Source organism: Ovis aries, chromosome 14, assembly GCF_016772045.2.
Source record: "Ovis aries strain OAR_USU_Benz2616 breed Rambouillet chromosome 14, ARS-UI_Ramb_v3.0, whole genome shotgun sequence".
NCBI classification, from domain to species: domain Eukaryota; kingdom Metazoa; phylum Chordata; class Mammalia; order Artiodactyla; family Bovidae; genus Ovis; species Ovis aries.
This window is the reverse complement of record NC_056067.1, coordinates 7,798,713-7,818,053: the sequence shown is the minus strand read 5'-3', so window position 1 is coordinate 7,818,053 and position 19,341 is coordinate 7,798,713. Positions and strand designations below refer to the sequence as shown.

At 54.1% G+C, this 19,341-nt stretch overlaps 1 protein-coding gene across 2 annotated transcripts in view; it reads right to left on the bottom strand.

Annotated features, from left to right (window-relative positions):
• Nucleotides 1-16,786, bottom strand: part of PLCG2 (phospholipase C gamma 2) — a 160,178-nt gene extending 143,392 nt beyond the window's left edge. The window contains exons 1-2 of one of the 2 annotated variants that reach the window (XM_060398278.1): nt 16,672-16,786; nt 9,277-9,524 (exon numbers count right to left, since the gene is read on the bottom strand). In XM_060398278.1, the coding sequence (XP_060254261.1) occupies nt 9,277-9,460 (184 nt within the window). In that variant the 5' untranslated portion in view covers nt 9,461-9,524; nt 16,672-16,786. Of the gene's footprint in view, nt 1-2,200; nt 2,388-9,276; nt 9,525-16,671 lie in introns of those variants that run through there. The other variant, XM_060398279.1, reaches the window with a different exon arrangement.
• Between the last annotated feature and the right edge of the window lie 2,555 nt (nt 16,787-19,341).

Here is a 19,341-nt window from a genome sequence, read left to right as displayed (position 1 = left end):
TGGAAGAAAAATTATGAGCAACCTAGATAGCATATTAAAAAGCAAAGACATTACTTTGCCAACAAAGGTCCATCTAGTCGAAGCTATGGTTTTTCCAATAGTCACGTATGGATGTGAGAGTTGGACTATAAAGAAAGCTGAGTGCCGGAGAATTGACGCTTTTGAACTGTAATGTCGGAGCAGACTCTTGAGAGTTCCTTGGACTCCAAGGAGATCCAACCAGTCCATCCTAAAGGAAATCAGTCTTGAGTGTTCATTGGAAGGACTGATGCTGAAGCTGAAACTCCAATACTGTGGCCACCTGATGTGAAGAACTAACTCACGGAAAAGACCCTGATGCTGGGGAAGATTGTAGGCAGGAGGAGACAGGGACGACAGAGGATGAAATGGTTGGATGGTATCACTGACTCAATGGATGTGAGTTTGAGCATTCTCTGGGAGTTGGTGATAGACAGGGAGGCCTGGCATGCTGCAGTTCATGGGGTCCCAAAGAGGTGGACACGACTGAGCGACTGAACTGAACTGAATGGCACCTGTAGCAACATGGATGCACCTAGAGATTATCACACTAAGTGGAGTGAGACAGAGAAAGATAAATACCATGAAGGAGATCAGCCCTGGGATTTCTTTTGGAAGGAATGATGCTAAAGCTGAAACTCCAGGACTTTGGCCACCTCATGTGAAGAGTTGACTCATTGGAAAAGACTTTGATGCTGCGAGGGATTGGGGGCAGGAGGAGAAGGGGACGACAGAGGATGAGATGGCTGGATGGCATCACTGACTTGATGGAAGTGAGTCTGAGTGAACTCCGGGAGTTAGTGATAGACAGGGAGGCCTGGCGTGCTGCGATTCATGGGGTCGCAGAGTCAGACACGACTGAGCGACTGAACTGAACTGATCCCTTATATGTGGAATCAAAAAAATGATAGAAATGAACTTATTTATGAAGCAGAATCACCGACACAGAAGACAAGCTAGGGCTATCAAAGGGCAAAAAGAGGGTAGCAATAAATTAGGAGGTTGAGATCAATACTGTACTATATCAACTGTAATACACTGGGAGCATTGGCTGAATCTTATTTCTCATGGGACACTTGACTGATGGAGCTTGGGAACCACTTTCAGACAATGGATTTTGCAGACGGAAGATTCCAGTGGAAAAACGCCTGCTCCACTGTTTCAAAAACGCATTGTTAAAATAAGAACTTTGCAAAATACTCATTGTTTTAATGGATAAGTAGCTCGAAGATGGATCTCAGAAGAAGCTAAGATAGAGGATGAGCCCATTTCAGCGCCCCTGGTTGGGTCCACACTCGTCCCCACTGTGGGCGCTCCAGCAGGCACGTCTGGCTTCCAGCTAGCCAGGCACCTCTCCCAGCCTCCTGCCCTTGGCATCTCAGCACCGGGCAGGGCATGTCCTCTATGAGAAGGGATCAGTGCCTTCCCTCTTGCTGTAACAAAGGCTGAGCGAGGCCGCCCTCCTTCGGTCCCCAGCAGGGTGCCCCGCTACCCCATACAGAACTCAGACATCTCTGAGATCACACAGCAGGAGAAGGCAACCCAGAACAGAAGACATGAGACTCCAAAAGGCAGGTAAAACGAAAGCAAATTGGGGTGCTGCCCCTTCCTGGCCGTGTGGCCTTGGCCATGTCACCAAGTCTCCCCAGGACTCAGTTTCCTCATAAATAAAGTGGGTATGATTCCTGCTCACAGGGTCACTGTGAGGATCCACACAGAGACTAGGACATGGAGAGCACTCAGAGGCAGCTCTCATCACCAACAACATCACCACCATCATCATCATTCACTTATTAGGCAGGCAAGCCAAGAGCCCAATACCAGGGAAGCACCTGGTATTTGTGAGCACCCCGCATTCGCAGACAGCCACCACTTGCCGAAAATAAGCAGATAGAGAGAATGTGCACAAGCAGAAGTGAAAACGTGAGAACAAAAGCCCATTCAGTCAGATGGACGTGGTCCACGCCCCCACCGGTGGTTCATCACACAACCAGCCCCATCCACAACTCACAGGCAGGTGGTTCATCACACAACCAGCCCCGTCCACAACTCACAGGCAGGTGGTTCATCACACAACCAGCCCCGTCCACACTCCCCGGGCAGGTGGCACCACTGTGGCTCCCAGGACACGTTCCAGGCCACCTCCCAAACCAACAAGGTGCCAGCGGACCCCAAAGCTCACCGCAGCAAGGTGCTCCAGCAGACTCCCTTCTAGGCGGAGTCTGCTCCACTAGCGCCCAGAGGGAACAAAAAACCAGAGAGGCAGGACTTCCGGCACAAGCTCCCGCTCCACGCCCAGAGACTCGCAGGAGGCCCACACAGGAGGGGATCCAGTGCACCATCTTGCCCAGCGGCCTCGGAAAGTCAGCAAGAGAACGATGGCCAAGACGTGAGTGTCCGGCTGAAGTCCATCTTCTTTGCCAGAAGCCAGGCCTTGGGACTCGACTGTTTAAAATATGCACCTTTTATATACAGATAAAATATGTAAACACATACAGAAACACACTTAAATTAAATCCACTTGCTTCTCAGCCGTATCTCATTGACTGTCATCTCGCTTGACCAACAGAGAAACTGAGGCACAGACAGCTCGCGCAAACCTACCTCGGGTCACACAGCTCCCAGGAGGTGGTGGAGCGGGGCTCTGAACCATGAGTCTGGACCCTCGTGGTCGTTTGGCACCAAGGTGGCTGCTGTCAACTTTCTCCCCACCTGGGAAGGTCTCATCTTCTCCAAGAGGTGATGCCCCATTCTTTGAACCTGAGCTGGCCCCGCGGACACTTTCTCAGGCTAGGTCACAAGAACCCCATGACTCTTGGAAGACACATCCCAGGGGACACCAGGCACCGTGTAAGGAGCCCGATGACCCTGGGGCCGCCACGCAGTAGGTGCTCAGCCAACATTTTCAGCTGAGCCCGGGCTACCGGCCATCACTCCACAGCACCAGACACAGGAGCCAAGATTCTGGAAACTTCCAGACCAGGGGACAGGCCCGCCGAGTACCACCTCAGTCCAGGCCACAGAGAGAACCACCACCCAGCTGCTGTTGCTGTTGTTCAGCCACTAAGTCGTGTCTGACTCTTTTGCCACCCCATGGACTAAAGCCCGCCAGGCTCCTCTATCTGTGGGATTTCACCTGTTTCCTCCAGGACAGGGACCCCATCCCTCCTCCTCTCTCTTAGCAAAACTGGGGGCCCGGTATGATGGCAAATATGGGCATGGCACTTCACACGGAACAGCTCCGTCACGACACGGTCCAAGGGGGAATCCTAACATATCCAGTGACATTTTACGGTCCTAAGCAAAGCAAACACATGACTTCAAACCAAGGTTTCTTAATTTCTTTTAAGGAAAAAATACACTTTTTCTTCTTCCTTTTTAATTTTTTTTTTATGTTACATGGCTGTGCCAGGGCTTAGTCATGGCATGCGGGATATAGCTCCCTGACCAGGAACTGTGCTTCCCACGTGGCTTAGTGGTAAAGAATCCGCCTGCCAGTGCAGGAGACTCAGGAGATGCGGGTTCCATCCCTGGGTCAGGGAGATCCCCTGAAGCAGGAAATGGCGATTCACTCAAGTAATCTTACCTGGAAAATCCCAAGGACAGAGGAGCCTGGTAGGCTACAGTCCATAGGCTTGCAAAGGAGCTGGACACAGCTTAGCAACTCAACAACAACAACAGAGAACCCCTGCATTGAAGGGCAGAGTCTTAGCCACCGACCACCAGGGAAGCCCCTAGGCCAGGGTTTCTAACCTTGGCACCACTGACATCTTATAATTTTATACTGGATAATTATTTGTGGTGGGGGCCGTCCTATGCATTGTAAGATGTTTAGCAGTAGCCCTGGCCTCAACCTGCTAGATGCCAGAAGCAACCTCCTCCAAATAACCAGGACTAAAAGTATCTCCAGGCACTGCCGAATGCCCCCGCATGGGTGGGACGGGATCGCCCGACTGAGAACCACTCCCTGCTGTGCACAGTGAGACCCGTGGCCGTCTGCCCCCACCCAGGCCCACACAGGAGGCTGTGACGCCTGTCCAGAGGCCAGCGGCCACCTGCCAGCGACCCCAGAGCCACACACGGGTGCTGTCTTCTGCAGACCCCACAATAACCTGCAGGCTCCTGCTGACTCAGACCAACACTCCAGCTGGGGCCCCCAGAACACCACCTCTACATCAAGAGGCTGGAAACGAGGTGCTGAGTGGCCCCGTCCAGGGCTCAAAGGCCTGTTCTCTCTAGGTGGTCAGGGGAGCACCTCTGTAAAGCACTTCACCCCCAAATCGGCTTCTGTGCCACTTTACAAACACCACGACACAGCCATCTCACATAGGCTAGCCAGTGCAGTTCAAAACACCACCCCTCGGCTGAAAACCCTTCAGCGGAGCCCTACTGCTCTCCAGAGAAAGTCCAAACACCTAAGCAAGACTCTGCTGCTCCGGACAGGCTGGCTGCTGCTCGTCACCCACAACGGCAAAAGCAAAAGCGGCAGTTCGCACCGGTCCAGGGCTGCACACCGTGCTCAGCCCTCTGATCCAGCGACTCATGTGTTCATTCGCAGCTGCGACACTGTGCGGACAGCAATACCGGCCCCGTCCTGCAGCCAGGAGAACCGGATCTCAGCAGGGGACGGGACGCACCTAGGCTCACGTGGCCAAGCTCATGAAACCCTGCTGGAGTCAGGCTCCATGCTGCCTGCACCTGATCCACCAGGGCAGGCTCTGTGAGGGCAAGTCTAATTCAGTTACTGCCGTATCTCCAGCACCCAGAATAGTGCCTGGCAGAGCAGGCACTCAAACATGGATAGATGGAAGGAGGGAGGGATGCTACCGAAGAAGGAAAGAAGGAAGGCTGGAAGGAGGGGAGGGTGGAGGGGTGGGAGGACGGGGGGCGGGAGGACAGGGAGTGGGGGGGCTGTGGGAAGATGGAAAGTGGGAGGACAGGGAGTGGGAGGACGGGGGGTGGGAGGACGGGGAGTGGGGGGACGGGGAGTGGGAGGACGGGGAGTGGGAGGACGGGGAGTGGGGAGGCAGTGGGAAGATGGAAAGTGGGAGGACAGGGAGTGGGAGGACGGGGGGTGGGAGGACGCGGAGTGGGGGGACGGGGAGTGGGAGGACAGGGAGTGGGAGGACGAGGAGTGGGAGGACGGGGATGGGAGGACGGGGAATGGGGGGATGGGGGTGGGAGGACGGGGAGTGGGGGGACGGGGAGTGGGAGGACGGGGAGTGGGAGGACGGGGAGTGGGAGAACGGGGGTGGGAGGACGGGGAATGGGGGGACGGGGGTGGGGGGAGGGGAGACGGGGGTGGGAGGACGGGGAGTGGGGGATGGGGAGTGGGAGGACAGGGAGTGGGAGAACGGGGGTGGGAGGACGGGGGTGGGAGGACGGGGAGTGGGGGGACGGGGAGTAGGAGGACGGGGGTGGGAGGACGGGGGTGGGAGGACGGGGAGTGGGGGATGGGGAGTGGGGGGTGGGGAGTGGGGGGTGGGGAGTGGGAGGGTGGGGAGTGGGAGGATGGGGGTGGGAGGATGGGGGTGGGAGGATGGGGAATGGGGGGATGGGTGTGGGGGGGACGGGGAGTGGCAGGGACGGGGAGTGGGAGGACAGGGGTGGGGGGACGGGAGTGGGAGGACAGGGGTGGGGGGACGGGGAGTGGGAGGACGGGGTGGGAGGACGAGGAGTGGGGGATGGGGAGTGGGAGGATGGGGAGTGGGAGGACAGGGAGTGGGAGAACGGGGGTGGGAAAACGGGGGTGGGAGGACGGGGGTGGGAGGACGGGGAATGGGGGGACGGGGGTGGGAGGACGGGGTGGGAGGACGGGGAATGGGGGGACAGGGAGTGGGAGGATGGGGGTGGGAGGACGGGAATGGGGGGACGGGGGTGGGGGGACGGGAGTGGGAGGACGGGGGTGGGGGACGGGAGTGGGAGGACGGGGGTGGAGGGACGGGGAGTGGGAGGACGGGGGTGGGAGGACGGGAATGGGGGGATGGGGGTGGGGGGACGGGGAGTGGGAGGACGGGGAGTGGGGGTGACAGGGGTGTGGGAGGAGGGGGAGTGGGAGGACAGGGAGTAGAGGGGCCTGGGGGTGGGAGGACAGAGAGTGGGAGGACGGGGCGGGGGGTGGGATGATGGGGCGTTGGGGGGATGGGGGTGGGAGGATGGGGAGTGGGGGGACGGGGAATGGGGGGACGGGTGTGGGGGGGACGGGGAGTGGCGGGGACGGGGAGTGGGAGGACGGGGAGTGGGGGTGACAGGGGGTGGGAGGAGGGGGAGTGGGAGGACAGGGAGTAGAGGGGCCTGGGGGGGTGGGAGGACAGAGTGGGAGGACAGGGCAGGGGGGGTGGGATGATGGGGAGTTGGGGGGACGGGGGTGGGAGGATGGGGAGTGGGAGGACAGGGAGTGGGGGGGCCGGGGGTGGGAGGAGGGGGAGTGGGAGGGGGGAGTCGCTAGTGCGGTACCTACCAAACCTGGCTAGCTACCAGGATCACCTGGGGAGCTCATTAAAACACTGAATCCCAAATAAATAAATAAATACAAATAGTAATAAAATAAAATACTGAATCCCAACCGACCTGGTGAATGACAGTCATCCTCAGCCACCCCAAGGAGGAGGAACTGCTCTTAGCGAGTAACCGGGGAGAACCACAGGGTATGGATTTCAGGAGGCAAAACCCTGTCTCACAACCATCAGGACCGTCAGGAGAAAGCTCCAGAGGCCTGCACACCTTCAAATGCCCCTCACCAGGTGTTTCTGGCACTCGGCCAGCTGGCTGACACAGGCCGGCCATCCACTCTCAGTGTGGCGGGGCACCTGTGTTTACCGTTGGGCCCGTCCTGCCCCTGCAGGCCCCCACCCCCGCCCCAGCTGCCACAGGTCTCTGGGCCACCTGGGAGGTCGTTGAGGCCAAGGTAAACAAAATCGGGGCGGTGGGGTGGAGGGAAAGGCCAGCGGCCTCCAGACACGGGCACTGTCAAAGCAGGCCCTCTGGCTCAGTGCTGTTGGAGGTCATCTTGGCTCTAGAGTCAGGAGAAACCTTTTGGGAAGCTACCTCGTCTCACTCATGATAAAAGAAACCGAACAAAGAGCCATGTCACACTGTCAGAGTCCACCTGTGAGCTGCCAAGTTCAGACCCCATGGCAGCGTGGGAGGGGATGTGGGGGACTAGAGGGGCCCCCAACACCTCAGGAGCTTCTGTGGGATATGATCCAACCGTCCTTTAAAGTTAAAAACACCCCGTGCCCTCTAACTCAGAAATCATACATGGAGGACGCTATCCTTCAGATAAACCCAACATGTGCGCATGAAAGAATGATGCAAAGGTGACCCCCACACACAGCTGGTGGAAATGTAGAATAGTGCGGCCACTTGGGAAACAGCCCAGGGGGTTCCTAAAATGATCAAACAAAGTGACTGCATTGGCTGAGGAGCAGCCCTGCCCCTGGGCATACACCCAGGAGAAATGAAAACACACAGCCGCACAAAAAATCACTCGCGAAAGCTCACAGCGGCAGGATTCATACCAGCCAAAAAGAGCAAACAACCCAAATTTCCATCAACAGATGAATGGGTCAACAAACTGTGGAATATTTGTAGAAAGGAATATTACCCGGCCACATAAAGGAATCAAGTCCTGAGACACACACAACACGGAAGGATCGTGAAAACGTGGGAAACACGCTGTTAAGTGAAAGAAGCCAGTCGCAAAAGGCCACATACTACGTGATTCCTTTTCTAGGAAGTGTCCAGAACAGGGGAATGGAGAGATGAAAGGTTGCTTAGGGCAGGAGAGGTGGAGGAGGACCAGATGGATGGCTGGAGGGTACAGGGTTTCTTTTAGGGGTGATGAAATGTTCTAAAACTGTGGTGGCTGCACATACCTGGGAATATACCAATCTGTGAATGGATGAATTATAAGGTATGTGAATTGTATCTCCATAAATCTGCTAGCAAAAGAAAGGAAGAATCCATGTACAGTTGCTACAGCTAGTAGCAAAAGACTGGAAAAACCCAAAGCGTCCCTCTCTAGGGGTTAAACTATCACACTGTAGCCAGAATGCTATGTGGCAATGAAAGGATCAGATCAATATGCTGATAAGAAACCACCTCAATGGGTAACTGCTCCAGGGCCTCCCCTGGCAGCTCAGTGGTAAAGAATCTGCCTGCTGGTGCAGGAGACACAGATTTAATCTCTGATCCAGGAAGATCCCACGTGCCTCAGAGCAGCTAAGCCTGTGCACCATAACTACACAGCCTCTGCTCTAGAGCCAGGGGGCAACAGAGCCGGCGCCCCAGAGCCTGTGACCCACAGCAAGAGACGCCACTGCAAGGAGAAGCCGCACATCACGGCTAGAGAGTGGCCCCAGCTCACCACAGCTAAAGAAAGGTCCAGGCAGCAACGAAGACCCAGCACAGCCAAACATAAAGAATAAAAACTTTTTTTAAAGAAAACTATTACATTTAAAAAAGAAATCGAAGTGCAGAAGTATATGCAATAGGTACTCATTCGTGTAAAAAACAACAGACACATCCCACAAGCACAGAAGACATCTAGAAGGCCACAGAGCCTGGGCGGGAGCTGGCCTCTGGAGCCTGGGGTGGGCCTGGGGAAGAGAGACATTTATGAATTGTCTGATTTTTCCCCAAGCGTACGCTTTAATTTCTCAATTTAAAAGAAGTCAATAAAAACTCATTAAAGCAAGTCTCTGCAACTGGACATTGCTTAAGCCTCTGGACTCTGAGTGAAAAGGGGGCCTTAGGAACTTGAGGATCTGAACCCACTGCCCAATGTAAGGGGGAAGGAAAAAAGAAGCCGCCTCCACTCGCAGCAGAGCTTCACTGGAGGGCTCCACACACTCAGCGATGTGCTCTGTCCACATGGAGTAAAGCACAGGCCTCTCACTCTGCTGTCTGCACTAAAACACACATCTGGCTACCAAGCGATGACTTTCCACAAGCTCTGGCCAGTGAGCCCTCAAGAGGGCACACGGCTTGACCATCAACGCAGACTGCACGGTCCCCGAGGCCGTGAGATGGTGCACTCAGCCCCCAGCAGCCCAGGCGAGCTGTCTGGAGGTCATTTCCAAGCTGGCCCACGCACGCCTCCGCACCAGGGCTTTCCTGGCCGACGTCCCCCACCTGCCCCAAACCCCATCAGAGATCCAGACAAAGTGACGCCGCTTTTCCTTTTCAGTAGAAGGGGTCGAACCGATGACGGCTGCAGGGCCCGCTGTTCCAGGCAGGGTGGTGAGAGGTACTCACGGAAGCCCTCGATCTTGTCGGCCGTCTTGCTCCAGGCCACCTGCCGCGTCTCCATGATCACCTGGACGGTCCTCCGCTCCGGGGTGGACTTGCGGAAGCTGAACACGGTCATGACGGTGCCCAGCTCCAGGGCCCGCTTGATCTGACTCTTCTCGTACTCCGGGAGGGTGTCCACGTTGGCCATGGTGCTCGCCGTCGTCTGCTCCCAGTGCTGGGGGAGGCGAGGAGGAAGGGGGTGAACAGGGAGGCTGGAGGGAGGAAGCAAGGGGAAACTGGTTTCAGTTAACTGAGCGGGCTTCGGTTAACAGGAGGAAGCTTCAGAAGCCAAAATCCCATCTCATGCCCATCAGGATGAGCTTGGGGAGAAGGCGCTGGCGGCAGCGGGGCTCACCAGCTGCTCAGACGTTTAAATGGAAGCAAGGTGTGGGTGGAGCCCTTGACCTCAGTGAGCCAACCGTTATCTGGGCTTTGAATAACCAAATCACCCCAACCTGGCCGCCACCTCTCCTTCCCCAAGCAGGTTCATGCTGTAGAATATTTGAATAGCCAAAGAAGCCCAGGCTGGCTCCCGCCCCAACCCCGACACCCCGCCCAGAGACTTCTAACCACCCCTTTACTTCCCGAGTAGAGCCGGGAATAGGGAAAAAAAACCGCCCAAATGGGTCCGTGGACACCTCTGCATGGAAATGGAGCAGAAAGGGCAGAAACCAGCAGGCCTGGCAGCCCCGCGTGGAGGCCCCCGCTGACCGTGCGGCCCTGGGCAGGCCGCGTGACCCCTGGGAGCCCCACTCTGGGCGGGAAGCCACCAGCGAAGCACCTTGTGTGCAGCTCGGCTTCCGGGGGTGGCCCTGGTCACCCCTCACCCTCCTGAACAGTCGGAGCTCCCCAGAGAGGTGCCTGGGCCCCAGGTCTCAGAGCCTTCCTTGCCTGGCTCCTCTCACGCCCGCATCTAGCCCACCAGCAAGCCCAGAAAGCAGTGGGTCTCCCTGCGTCCCTGCTCCCTCCAGGGAGCTTATACACATGGGTCAGTCTGGCCGCCTGCTCCCACCCCAGACCCTGGAGTGAACTCTCAGACCAGGAACCAAAAGGATGCTTTAAGAAAAAGAGTGGAAGGGGACGTAGGCATACTATGGCTGATTCATGCTGATGTACGGCAGAAACCAACGCAATGTTATAAAGCAATTATCCTCCAATTAAAAACAAATTAATAAAATAAAAAAAAAAAAACAAGAGCGGGACTTCCCTGGTGGTGCAGTGGATAAGACTCCACCTGCCAACGGTGGGGACACAGGTCCGACCTCTGGTCCGGGAAGACTCCACACGCCGCAGAGCAGCTGAGCCTGCATACCACAGCTACTGAAGACCACGTGCCTAGAGCCCGGGCTCTGCAGCAAGAGAAGCCTCCGCAGGGAGAAGCCCAGAAGCAATGTCATGGAGAGTGGCCCCCACCGGCCACAACTAGAGAGAGCGCGAGCAAAGCAAGGAAGGCCCCGCACGGCCCAAAATAAAAGCACAGAAACAGAAAGAGTAAGAGTGAATATAGGTCGCTCCCAGAGCTATGCTCTGCACAGCCCTACCCCGCCCCCAACGTCCTGCCTCCAAACGCCCGAAGACTCAGGGCCCCTCGCTCTGAGAGACTTGACCGCAGCCCCTACCCCAAGTCACTACACCCCCAGGGCTGAATTCCACCCTTGTAAAGGGGAAGAAAACAGACAAAGGGCTCTCCTTCAAGGAAGGCTGAAGGTTCTGCAGACTAAACCCGATAGTGTATCTCGGCCCTTAAAACAAAGATTCACAGTCAGTGACGCTCAGGTTTAGCTCCTGTTACTGTCTACTGTTGCCTGTATCTTTCTTCCCCCTTTCCCACTCAGTCTTTATATATATATATATATATATATATATATATATATATATATATATATATATATCAGTTCAGTGCAGCTCAGTCGCTCAGTCGTGTCCAACTCTTTGCAACTCCATGAATCGCAGCATGCCAGGCCTCCCTGTCCATCACCGTCTCTCGGAGTTCACTCAGACTCGCGTCCATCGAGTATAATCGCTTTACAATGTTGTGTAAGCTTCTGCTGTACAACAAAGTGAATCAGCTATGTGTGTAGCACACACTGGAGAAGGAAGTGGCAAGCCACTCCGGTATTCTCGCCTGGGAAATCCCACGGACAGAGGAGCCTGCCAGGCTGCAGTCCATGGGGTCGCACAGTCAGACATGGCTGAGCAGGCACACATGTGCGTATACCATCTATCTGTTCCCTTTAGGACCGCCCTCCCACCCCCTACCCCACCCCACCCCTCGAGGTCAGCACAGAGCACAGAGCTCAGCTCCCCGTGCTCCGCAGCAGCTTCCCACGAGCTGTTCATTCCACGCGTGGTAGGGTATGTACATGTCAGTGCCACTCTCTCAACACATCCCACCCTGCCCTTCCCCTCCCCGTGCCCACAAGCCATTCTCTACACCTGTGTCTCTATCCCTGTATCTTTCTTATCTTGTCCCCACCTCCAAACCCCTTTAGGCTCCCATAGTTCTTACTTTGCAGAGAAGCTGAGTGTTCAGCCAGGGCTGCCTGGGCCTCCCCACAGCCTCTGTGCCAAGCTGCTCAAAATCAGGGTCTCAGCTGTTCCAGCTGTATAATGGGAATAACACCACCCTCGAGGGGCTCTGGATGGACTAGACCCCACAATGTTTGTACAGCCCCCAGTCAATCCTATAGGAAATCAACCCTGAATATTCACTGGAAGGACTGATGCTGAAGCTCCCAAAACTCTGACCACCTGATGCAAAGAGCCAAGTCACTGGAAAAGACCCTGATGCTGGGAAAGATTGAGGACAGGAGGAGAAGGGGATGACAGAAGATAAGAACGTTGGACGGCATCACCAACTCAATGGACGTGAGTTTGAGCCAACTCCGGGAGATGGTGAAGGACAGGGACGCCTCATGTGCTGCAGTCCACGGGGCCGGAGAGAGTTGGACATGACTGAGCAACTGAACAACAAAAACAGCATCTAGCAGGGCCTCCGATGATATTAATCAGCCAGCTGATCAAAGTGTTAACCAAGGGTCAGCTCTATAACAGGCACGGACGGTGGACTCGCACGCAAACGAGAGGTGAGGCCCGGGCCCTGTCCTTTGCCCTCGTCCCCCTCCCCCTCCACCCACAGCCAGGGGCACCTCCCAGGTGTGCGGACAGCCCAGCAATAAAATCATAAATTATACCTGCTCTCCACCCATTAGGAAACATCAGCCCCATGATTCTGCAGAAGCAGAGACGTGGGGGTCTCGAGGGAGCAGCAGGAAGGGGTCCCCAACTCAGTCTAAGGTGAGGCTGGGAACTTAACAGTGCTCAGAGGAAGCTTCTAGGGGAAGAGGGCATCTGAATCCAATCTTTAAAAGAGATGAAGTGGGAGGGGACGGTGCTCTAGTCCGAGGAACTGGCTGAAACAAAAGCCCAGGGGCCAAGGGTGTGCAGGAACCCTGCCTGATCCGAGCCTCCCGCCTCACCATCCCTATTCCAGGTCAGCAAGGGGCCTGAGGCCAGTCTCTGCCCTGGAAAACCTGCTGTTTATTGGCCCTCCCGAGTGCCTACACCTGCCGTATCGGGTTCATCTCATTTACCTCAGAAATACTGGCGCTGCAAACTTAAGGCCTGGGAGGTGAAATCACGTGATCAAGGTCACGGAGACGTGGCAACATCAGGATGGGAACCCGGGTCTGAATCCCATGCCCCTGCTCCTTCTGCAACCCCCTTCTGGAATTCACAATCTGGTCAGATAGTAACTAACCACGCAGAGAGGTCAAAGGACTCATCCAAGGTCACACAGCTGCAAAGTGTCAGAAGCAGGACACAGCTCTCGAGTTCCCCACTCCCAGGTGCAGCAGGGCACAAATAGGAAGCACACCCCCTCTCACAACACCACCACTTAAACCAGCCGACCTGGAAGCGCCAGGGCCCGAGGGCCCTGCACTAACCTTCCCAGGATTCTGGTCACTCCCCATTCAGAAGCCCAGCGGACTGGCTCAACCATAAACATCAAGTCTCTCACGTCCTTCTCTAAGAACCAGGAAAGCATCCTTACGGCCACAAGATCCCTGGAGTCAACCACTAAAATCCACCAGCTCCCAAGTCGGGCTTTCAGGGTTCAACGCTTCAGCAACTAAGACAAGGTCTCCAAGGCCTTGACCCCGGAGGAGGGCACTAGCCATCACCGGCAATTTCTATTTTGCTTCTGCTTTCAAAAAAAAAAAAAAGAAATAGGCTTGAAATCCCTTTCTTGTTCCTGTTTCTCATCCTCCCTGGGTAATTTTATAAAATGACTTATGGTGTTAAATACAAATGAGGCTGAGATTTAATAAGATCCTACTTTTCATGTTCTTCTCTTTGAAATAAACTTCTGGGAAAGACAAATTATCATATGACATCATTTATACGTGGAATAAGGTACAAATGAAGCCATCTACAAAGCAAATAAAGGGTCACAGATGCAGAAAACAAACTTATGGTTCCTGGGCGAAAAGGGAACATAGATTGAGACTGGTATCGACATATACACACTCCTGGAGGTAACTAATAAGGACCTACTGTATAGCTCAGGGAACTCTACTCAATACTCTAGAATGACCTATATGGGAAAGAATCTAAAAAAGAGTAAATACATGTATATATATGGGCTTAAGCAGTGGCTCAACTGTAAAGAATCAGCCTGCAAGGCAGGAGACATGGCTTCGATCCCTGGGTCGGGGAGATCCCCTGGAAGACGGCATGGCAACCCACTCCAGTGTTCTCGCCATGGAAAACCCCGTGAACAGGGGAGCCTGGCGGGCTGCAGTCCAGAGGGCAGCAAAGAGTCGAGACAATGGAAGCAACTGAGCACGCGTAACACGTATGTGTATACACACTTGATTCATTCTGCTGCACAGCAGACACTAACACGTTCTAAGCCAGCTATATTCCAATAAAGATTTTTTAAAAAGTAATGCAAGGACCCAGAACCAGGAAACAGAAGTGTTCTTCTCTTCAAGGCTCTCAGCACTCGTCAGAGCAGGGCAGGATTTCATACAAAATCCCACAAGACAATTCCCTTGGACTCCGGGCACAGTCGCATCCCTGAAAAGTGACAGCCCCTCTGGGGGCAGGAGGGATGTTATCGCTGCGTGTCACACCCACCTGCAGAAACAGGGTGACTCACATTCTCACTGGAGGAACTCAGCAGGGTCAGCCACGGCAGGTACGGGTGTGCCTTAGTTGCACTTTTATTTTTTTTAGGGCAACCTGCGAGCATCTATTAAAATGTAAAACATGCAGCTGCTTTGATCCAGCATTGTACAGAAAAATGCACGAAAATATTTGTAAGAGGAAAGATCAGGAAACAATTCAGCTGCCCATGAATGCGTTGGGGGGGGGGGTATCCCTTACATGATGGGACATACACGTTAAAGAACTGTTTAGCTGCTCCGTCGCATCTGACTCTTTTACGACCCCACAGGCTGTAGCCCACCAGGCTCCTGTCCGTGGGATTTCACAGACAGTAATACTAGAGTGGGTTTCCATTTCTGTTTCCTGAGGATCCTCCTGATCCAGGGATCAAACTCATGTCTCCTGAATTGGCAGGCAGATTCTTTACCACTGAGCCACCAGGGAAGCCCACATTAAAGAATGTTCAATAGCTACTGAAAAGAAGGAGGAAGATTTACAGGTACTGTGATCTGGAAAGATTTGTGAGGCAGATGAAAAAGAGTTGCAAACTAATAAATATTATTACATGTTTAAAAAGGCTGTCTGTTGCCATATGTGAAACAGGTTCAATGCATGAGACGGGGCGCTCAGGGCCGATGCACTGGGATGACCCTGAGGGATGGGATGGAGAGGGAGGTGGGAGGGGGGTTCAGGATGGGGGACACATGTAACCTGTGGCGGATTCATGTCAATGTAAGGCAAAAACCACTACAATACTGTAAAGTACTTAGTCTCCAATCAAAATAAATTAATTAATTTTTAATGATTTTTTTTAAAGGCTGTCTGCTTATAAACCTAGAAGGAATGGTTATTTTTGGAGAGTGGGAGAAGGTAAAGGGTCTGACCGTGGGCTTATGACTAATTTAAGTGCTAACATAATGGATGAGCTTTTCTGCTTTGAGTTTTTAGCGTTTTCTAAGTAAAGACACGGTTTCAAAAGTTTTCTCATTTTCAATTTTCCATCAACTCCACTCAGCCCAAGGGCTATTTATGGGGGTCCTGGCTTTGCCTCCTCCAGAGGAGTTTCACAAGCTTGGGGAGAAGGGGGCGGGTATCATTAGGCAATTTGAGGATCGGGGAACCCTGCAGTGGTACACACGCGGCATTCGTCTCTGTAATAAGGAGACCTGCTTGGGACCGCCAGGGACTCAAAACTGCCTACAAGGCTGTAGCTGCGGACGCTGGCCCAGGCCCCCACGCAGGGCCCTTAACCAGAGGGTCAAGAAGTGGCAGATAAGCCCCAACTCTGCATACAGCCCTGGGATGTAGGCCTGGGTGGCCCAAGTATCCAGGGGAAGAAACGGGGGCTCAGAGTCTTTGATGTGCCCAAGGTTACACAGCTGGAACCGAAATTCTAATTACGTTGACTGACAAGGCCACCTGTTTCCCGTGCGCGTCACCCCCACCCAGCCACCCCACACTTTCTTACTCTAGTTCAAGATCAGGGTGCTAGAGGAGCCATCCCAGGGCCCCTCTGGAATCCAGCTGCCAACACCCCCTCCGCCGGGGTGCACACCGGACTCGTCTTTCCCTCAAATTCTTCCGCTGTGGGGTAACCACCCCTCCGCGATTCCACAGCATAACCAGGAAAACGCCCCGTCGCACAAACATAATTGTGCACACCGCTGTGGGGCAGACAGGGAACCCTGGATCCCTCGAAAACCCTCCAATCTCTCAGGGCAAAGGGCTGCGCCTTCCTTGTATCGCTCGCCACCCACCCATCCGCAACCACCTGTGTAGTGCGAGGAAGTGCCAGGGGCCGGCCTCCGCCTGGAGTCCACAAGCCCTGGGCACAGAGGTGGCCAGGAGACACGCCCGACTCCACGCGGGACCCCCAGGGCCACCGGAGCCTAGAACTCAGGCGCTGGCGCGAACCCCCGACCGCAAGCCGCGCCGCTTCCTCCGGTTCCCATTCAAAGCCGGGCTGCCCCGGGGCATCAACCGACAGAGTGGCGCCGGTCCGGGGTGAGGAAGTGGCCGTCCCCGCCCGGACGCTGGGCACAGCAAGCGGGGGTTCGGGCGGCGCGCCCCACCCCTGCCCGCGCCAGCTGCGCCCCGCGCAGGACCCCCTCCCTGGACGCGGCTTTCCGGGCGCGCGTCCCCCGGGCGCACGCCCCCGGGGCGGCCCCGCCAGACCCGGCCACTCACCTGGCCGCGCCCCCGCCGCGGGTCCCGGCTCCGGGGTCCCGCGCGCAGCCGCCCGCCGTCCGGGCTCCGGGCACTCCCTGCCGCGCACGCCCTCCAACGCGGGCGCTGCTACTTCTCCTTCGGCCGCGGCCGCGCGCCACGTGACTCCTCCGGGGCCGCCCCCTGCGCCCCGGCCCGCCCCACCCCCGGCCCCGAGGCGGGCCCAGCGCCGCCCGCTGCTCTGAGCACCCGGGGCGCCGCGTGCTCCCTCTCGGGGGCGGGCCAGCCTCGCGACCGCGCCTCCGCGGGCCGAGGAAGAAACTGAGGCAGCGGAAGGGGATCCACCTGCCTGCCCCAGGTCCCTTGCAAGGTGGAGAGAGAATTTCCAGAGGGACCAGCATGTATGGAGCGCTCACTGCACACATGTGTTTTACATGCATTTAATATGCTCCCCTGTAACCCCCGTGAATTGGCAGTTCATGGTCCTACTGTGAGATCGTCACTGAGTCTGCGCAGGTGTCTGACCGCCTCTTACTACATGGAACAAACCACATAAATACCCTAAGCTCAGCTTCCTCATCTGTCAGACAGGATCAAAGTCCCAAAAGTTTGTTCTAGGGAACATGGAATACCAAGAGAACTGATCTCTCGTTTTCCAATGAGAGATTATTTTATGGCTCACTCTATAAACTTCTACGCGTATAGATGACACCGTCAAGTGCCTAGTGATGGGATTTAGTTGATTCATTGAGCTACACCAAGCCTATTTCAAGTCGCATATTGTATGATGTAACATATTCTTTGAGAAATAGTGCTCTTTTCCTCTTTCCTGTTTCATGAAGCTGTTTTATTCAGGCCTTCCATATGCATCTTGGACGTGTCTGCTGTGACGAGAGAGAGACTTTCTTTTACCTATAGAGCTGCCAGGACACGTCAGTTCTACTCCTGAGCCACTTGACTTACAGCATTTTTTTAAATCTATGAGTGTTGCTCTGGCTGAAAATATGATACCTAAAGCCACAGGGCTCATGTGCTGACTTTAGGCAAGCTGGACTCATTTTTCACTGCTCCTAGCCCAGGGGTGTACACTTGCTATTTCCTATAGATCGGTTATTGCACTGCTTTTTAAAGAAATCCTGAAACCACTTGAAAACATGGGGCCACCTCCCCAGGAATGATAAATCTGGGTTAAATTTATTTGCTTTTTTTTTTAAGAACTTCAGTTTATATTTCCATCGATCCTTTTTATCATTTCTATTTTGGTACATGTTATCTAATGTACATGATAAAGTGGTACAACCGCCTATGTGTAGAATTTATTATTACAAAGTCCATGTGTATAGTGGACCATGTTAAATTTCTTGCTGATCAGATGAAACTAAAGGCAATTGGCTTTGGAAACCGCTGTGGGAAGCCCTGGCTCCTCTTCTCGGTCCAGATAGGTGCTGATTCTGATTGGAGATCTCCCTGGTCCCCGGGAATCAAGCAAGAAAGAACACGGAGCACCTACTTCAGCTTACTCTTCTTGTGAGCCTACAGCATTTTTGGAGTTAAAATGTCTGTTGTGCTTGAGATGGCAATTTGACTTTTTTCATATTTTTAATTGCTTTTCCTCTTTTTCACTGTTTTCATTTTTCAGGTAAACAGCTAAAGGAATCCAATGCGATGAATGGGAGTGTTTGGGGCTCCACATTGCCTGTTTTTCTGCAACTTTATTTTGTTCAAAATAAAGTCACTGAGATAGTAGCCCTGGTTCTGGGAAGGCTCAAATACAAAATGATATTTCTTCTCCAAGGCATAAGGGGTCGGGGGAGAAGCCACCCTGTATATTCAGATATACATGTAGTGGAAAGTCCCCATCACAAGTCAGCTATGCTAGGGCTCAAGGGCATTAAATGGGGGTGGGGGGGCGGTGGAAGCAGAATTGGAACCCGAGTCTGTCTGGTGCTGGAGCCCGGGGGCACACAGGCCCATGACCCATCCCTGGCATTTAGGAGGAATGCAGGCAGGGAGAGGTGCCCGTGTAACCACTCCGCATAGATTCACAAATGGGTCAGGAAGTGACCTCAAAGGGTGGAGGGAACTTTCTTTTCCTTTTCATATAAAAAGAAAGAAGAAGGGGGAGGGAGGGAATAATCTGAAAGAAAACTGTGTTTTAATCAGCATTGTCTGGACTTGCTATTCTGTCCCTCACCAGTCCTCAAGGATGATGATGTTTTCCTTCATAACCCTCTTCCATTTGCTAGCAGCCATGATGTATTGGACCATTAGTACCCCCCACCCTGTGCCTCAGTTTCCCTCTTTGCAAAAATGGGTATAATAACTGTACCTACCTCCCAGGGGTGATTATAATGATTAAATGAGACAACGGAGCGATAAAACAGGCAAAACAGTTCAGCCATCACGGTTGACTGTTTTCAGTATTGTTATTGACAGGAAGAAGAAAAAGGCCCATGCTGCAGTGAGAAAGCGTGGATCTGGAGGACATGGGGATCTGGGTTCAAATTCCAAGGCCACTTCCTTAGCTGTGTGACCTTAAGCTGGTCAGTTACCCTCTCTGAACCTTCAATTTCCCCATCATTCAATCTACTTTTGGGATACCAAGAACAGGGATAGAAAGTATATTAGTAGTTGCCTGGGACTGGGGGGGGACATGGGGGCTCTTGGAAGGGGTACAGGGTTTCTCTGTGG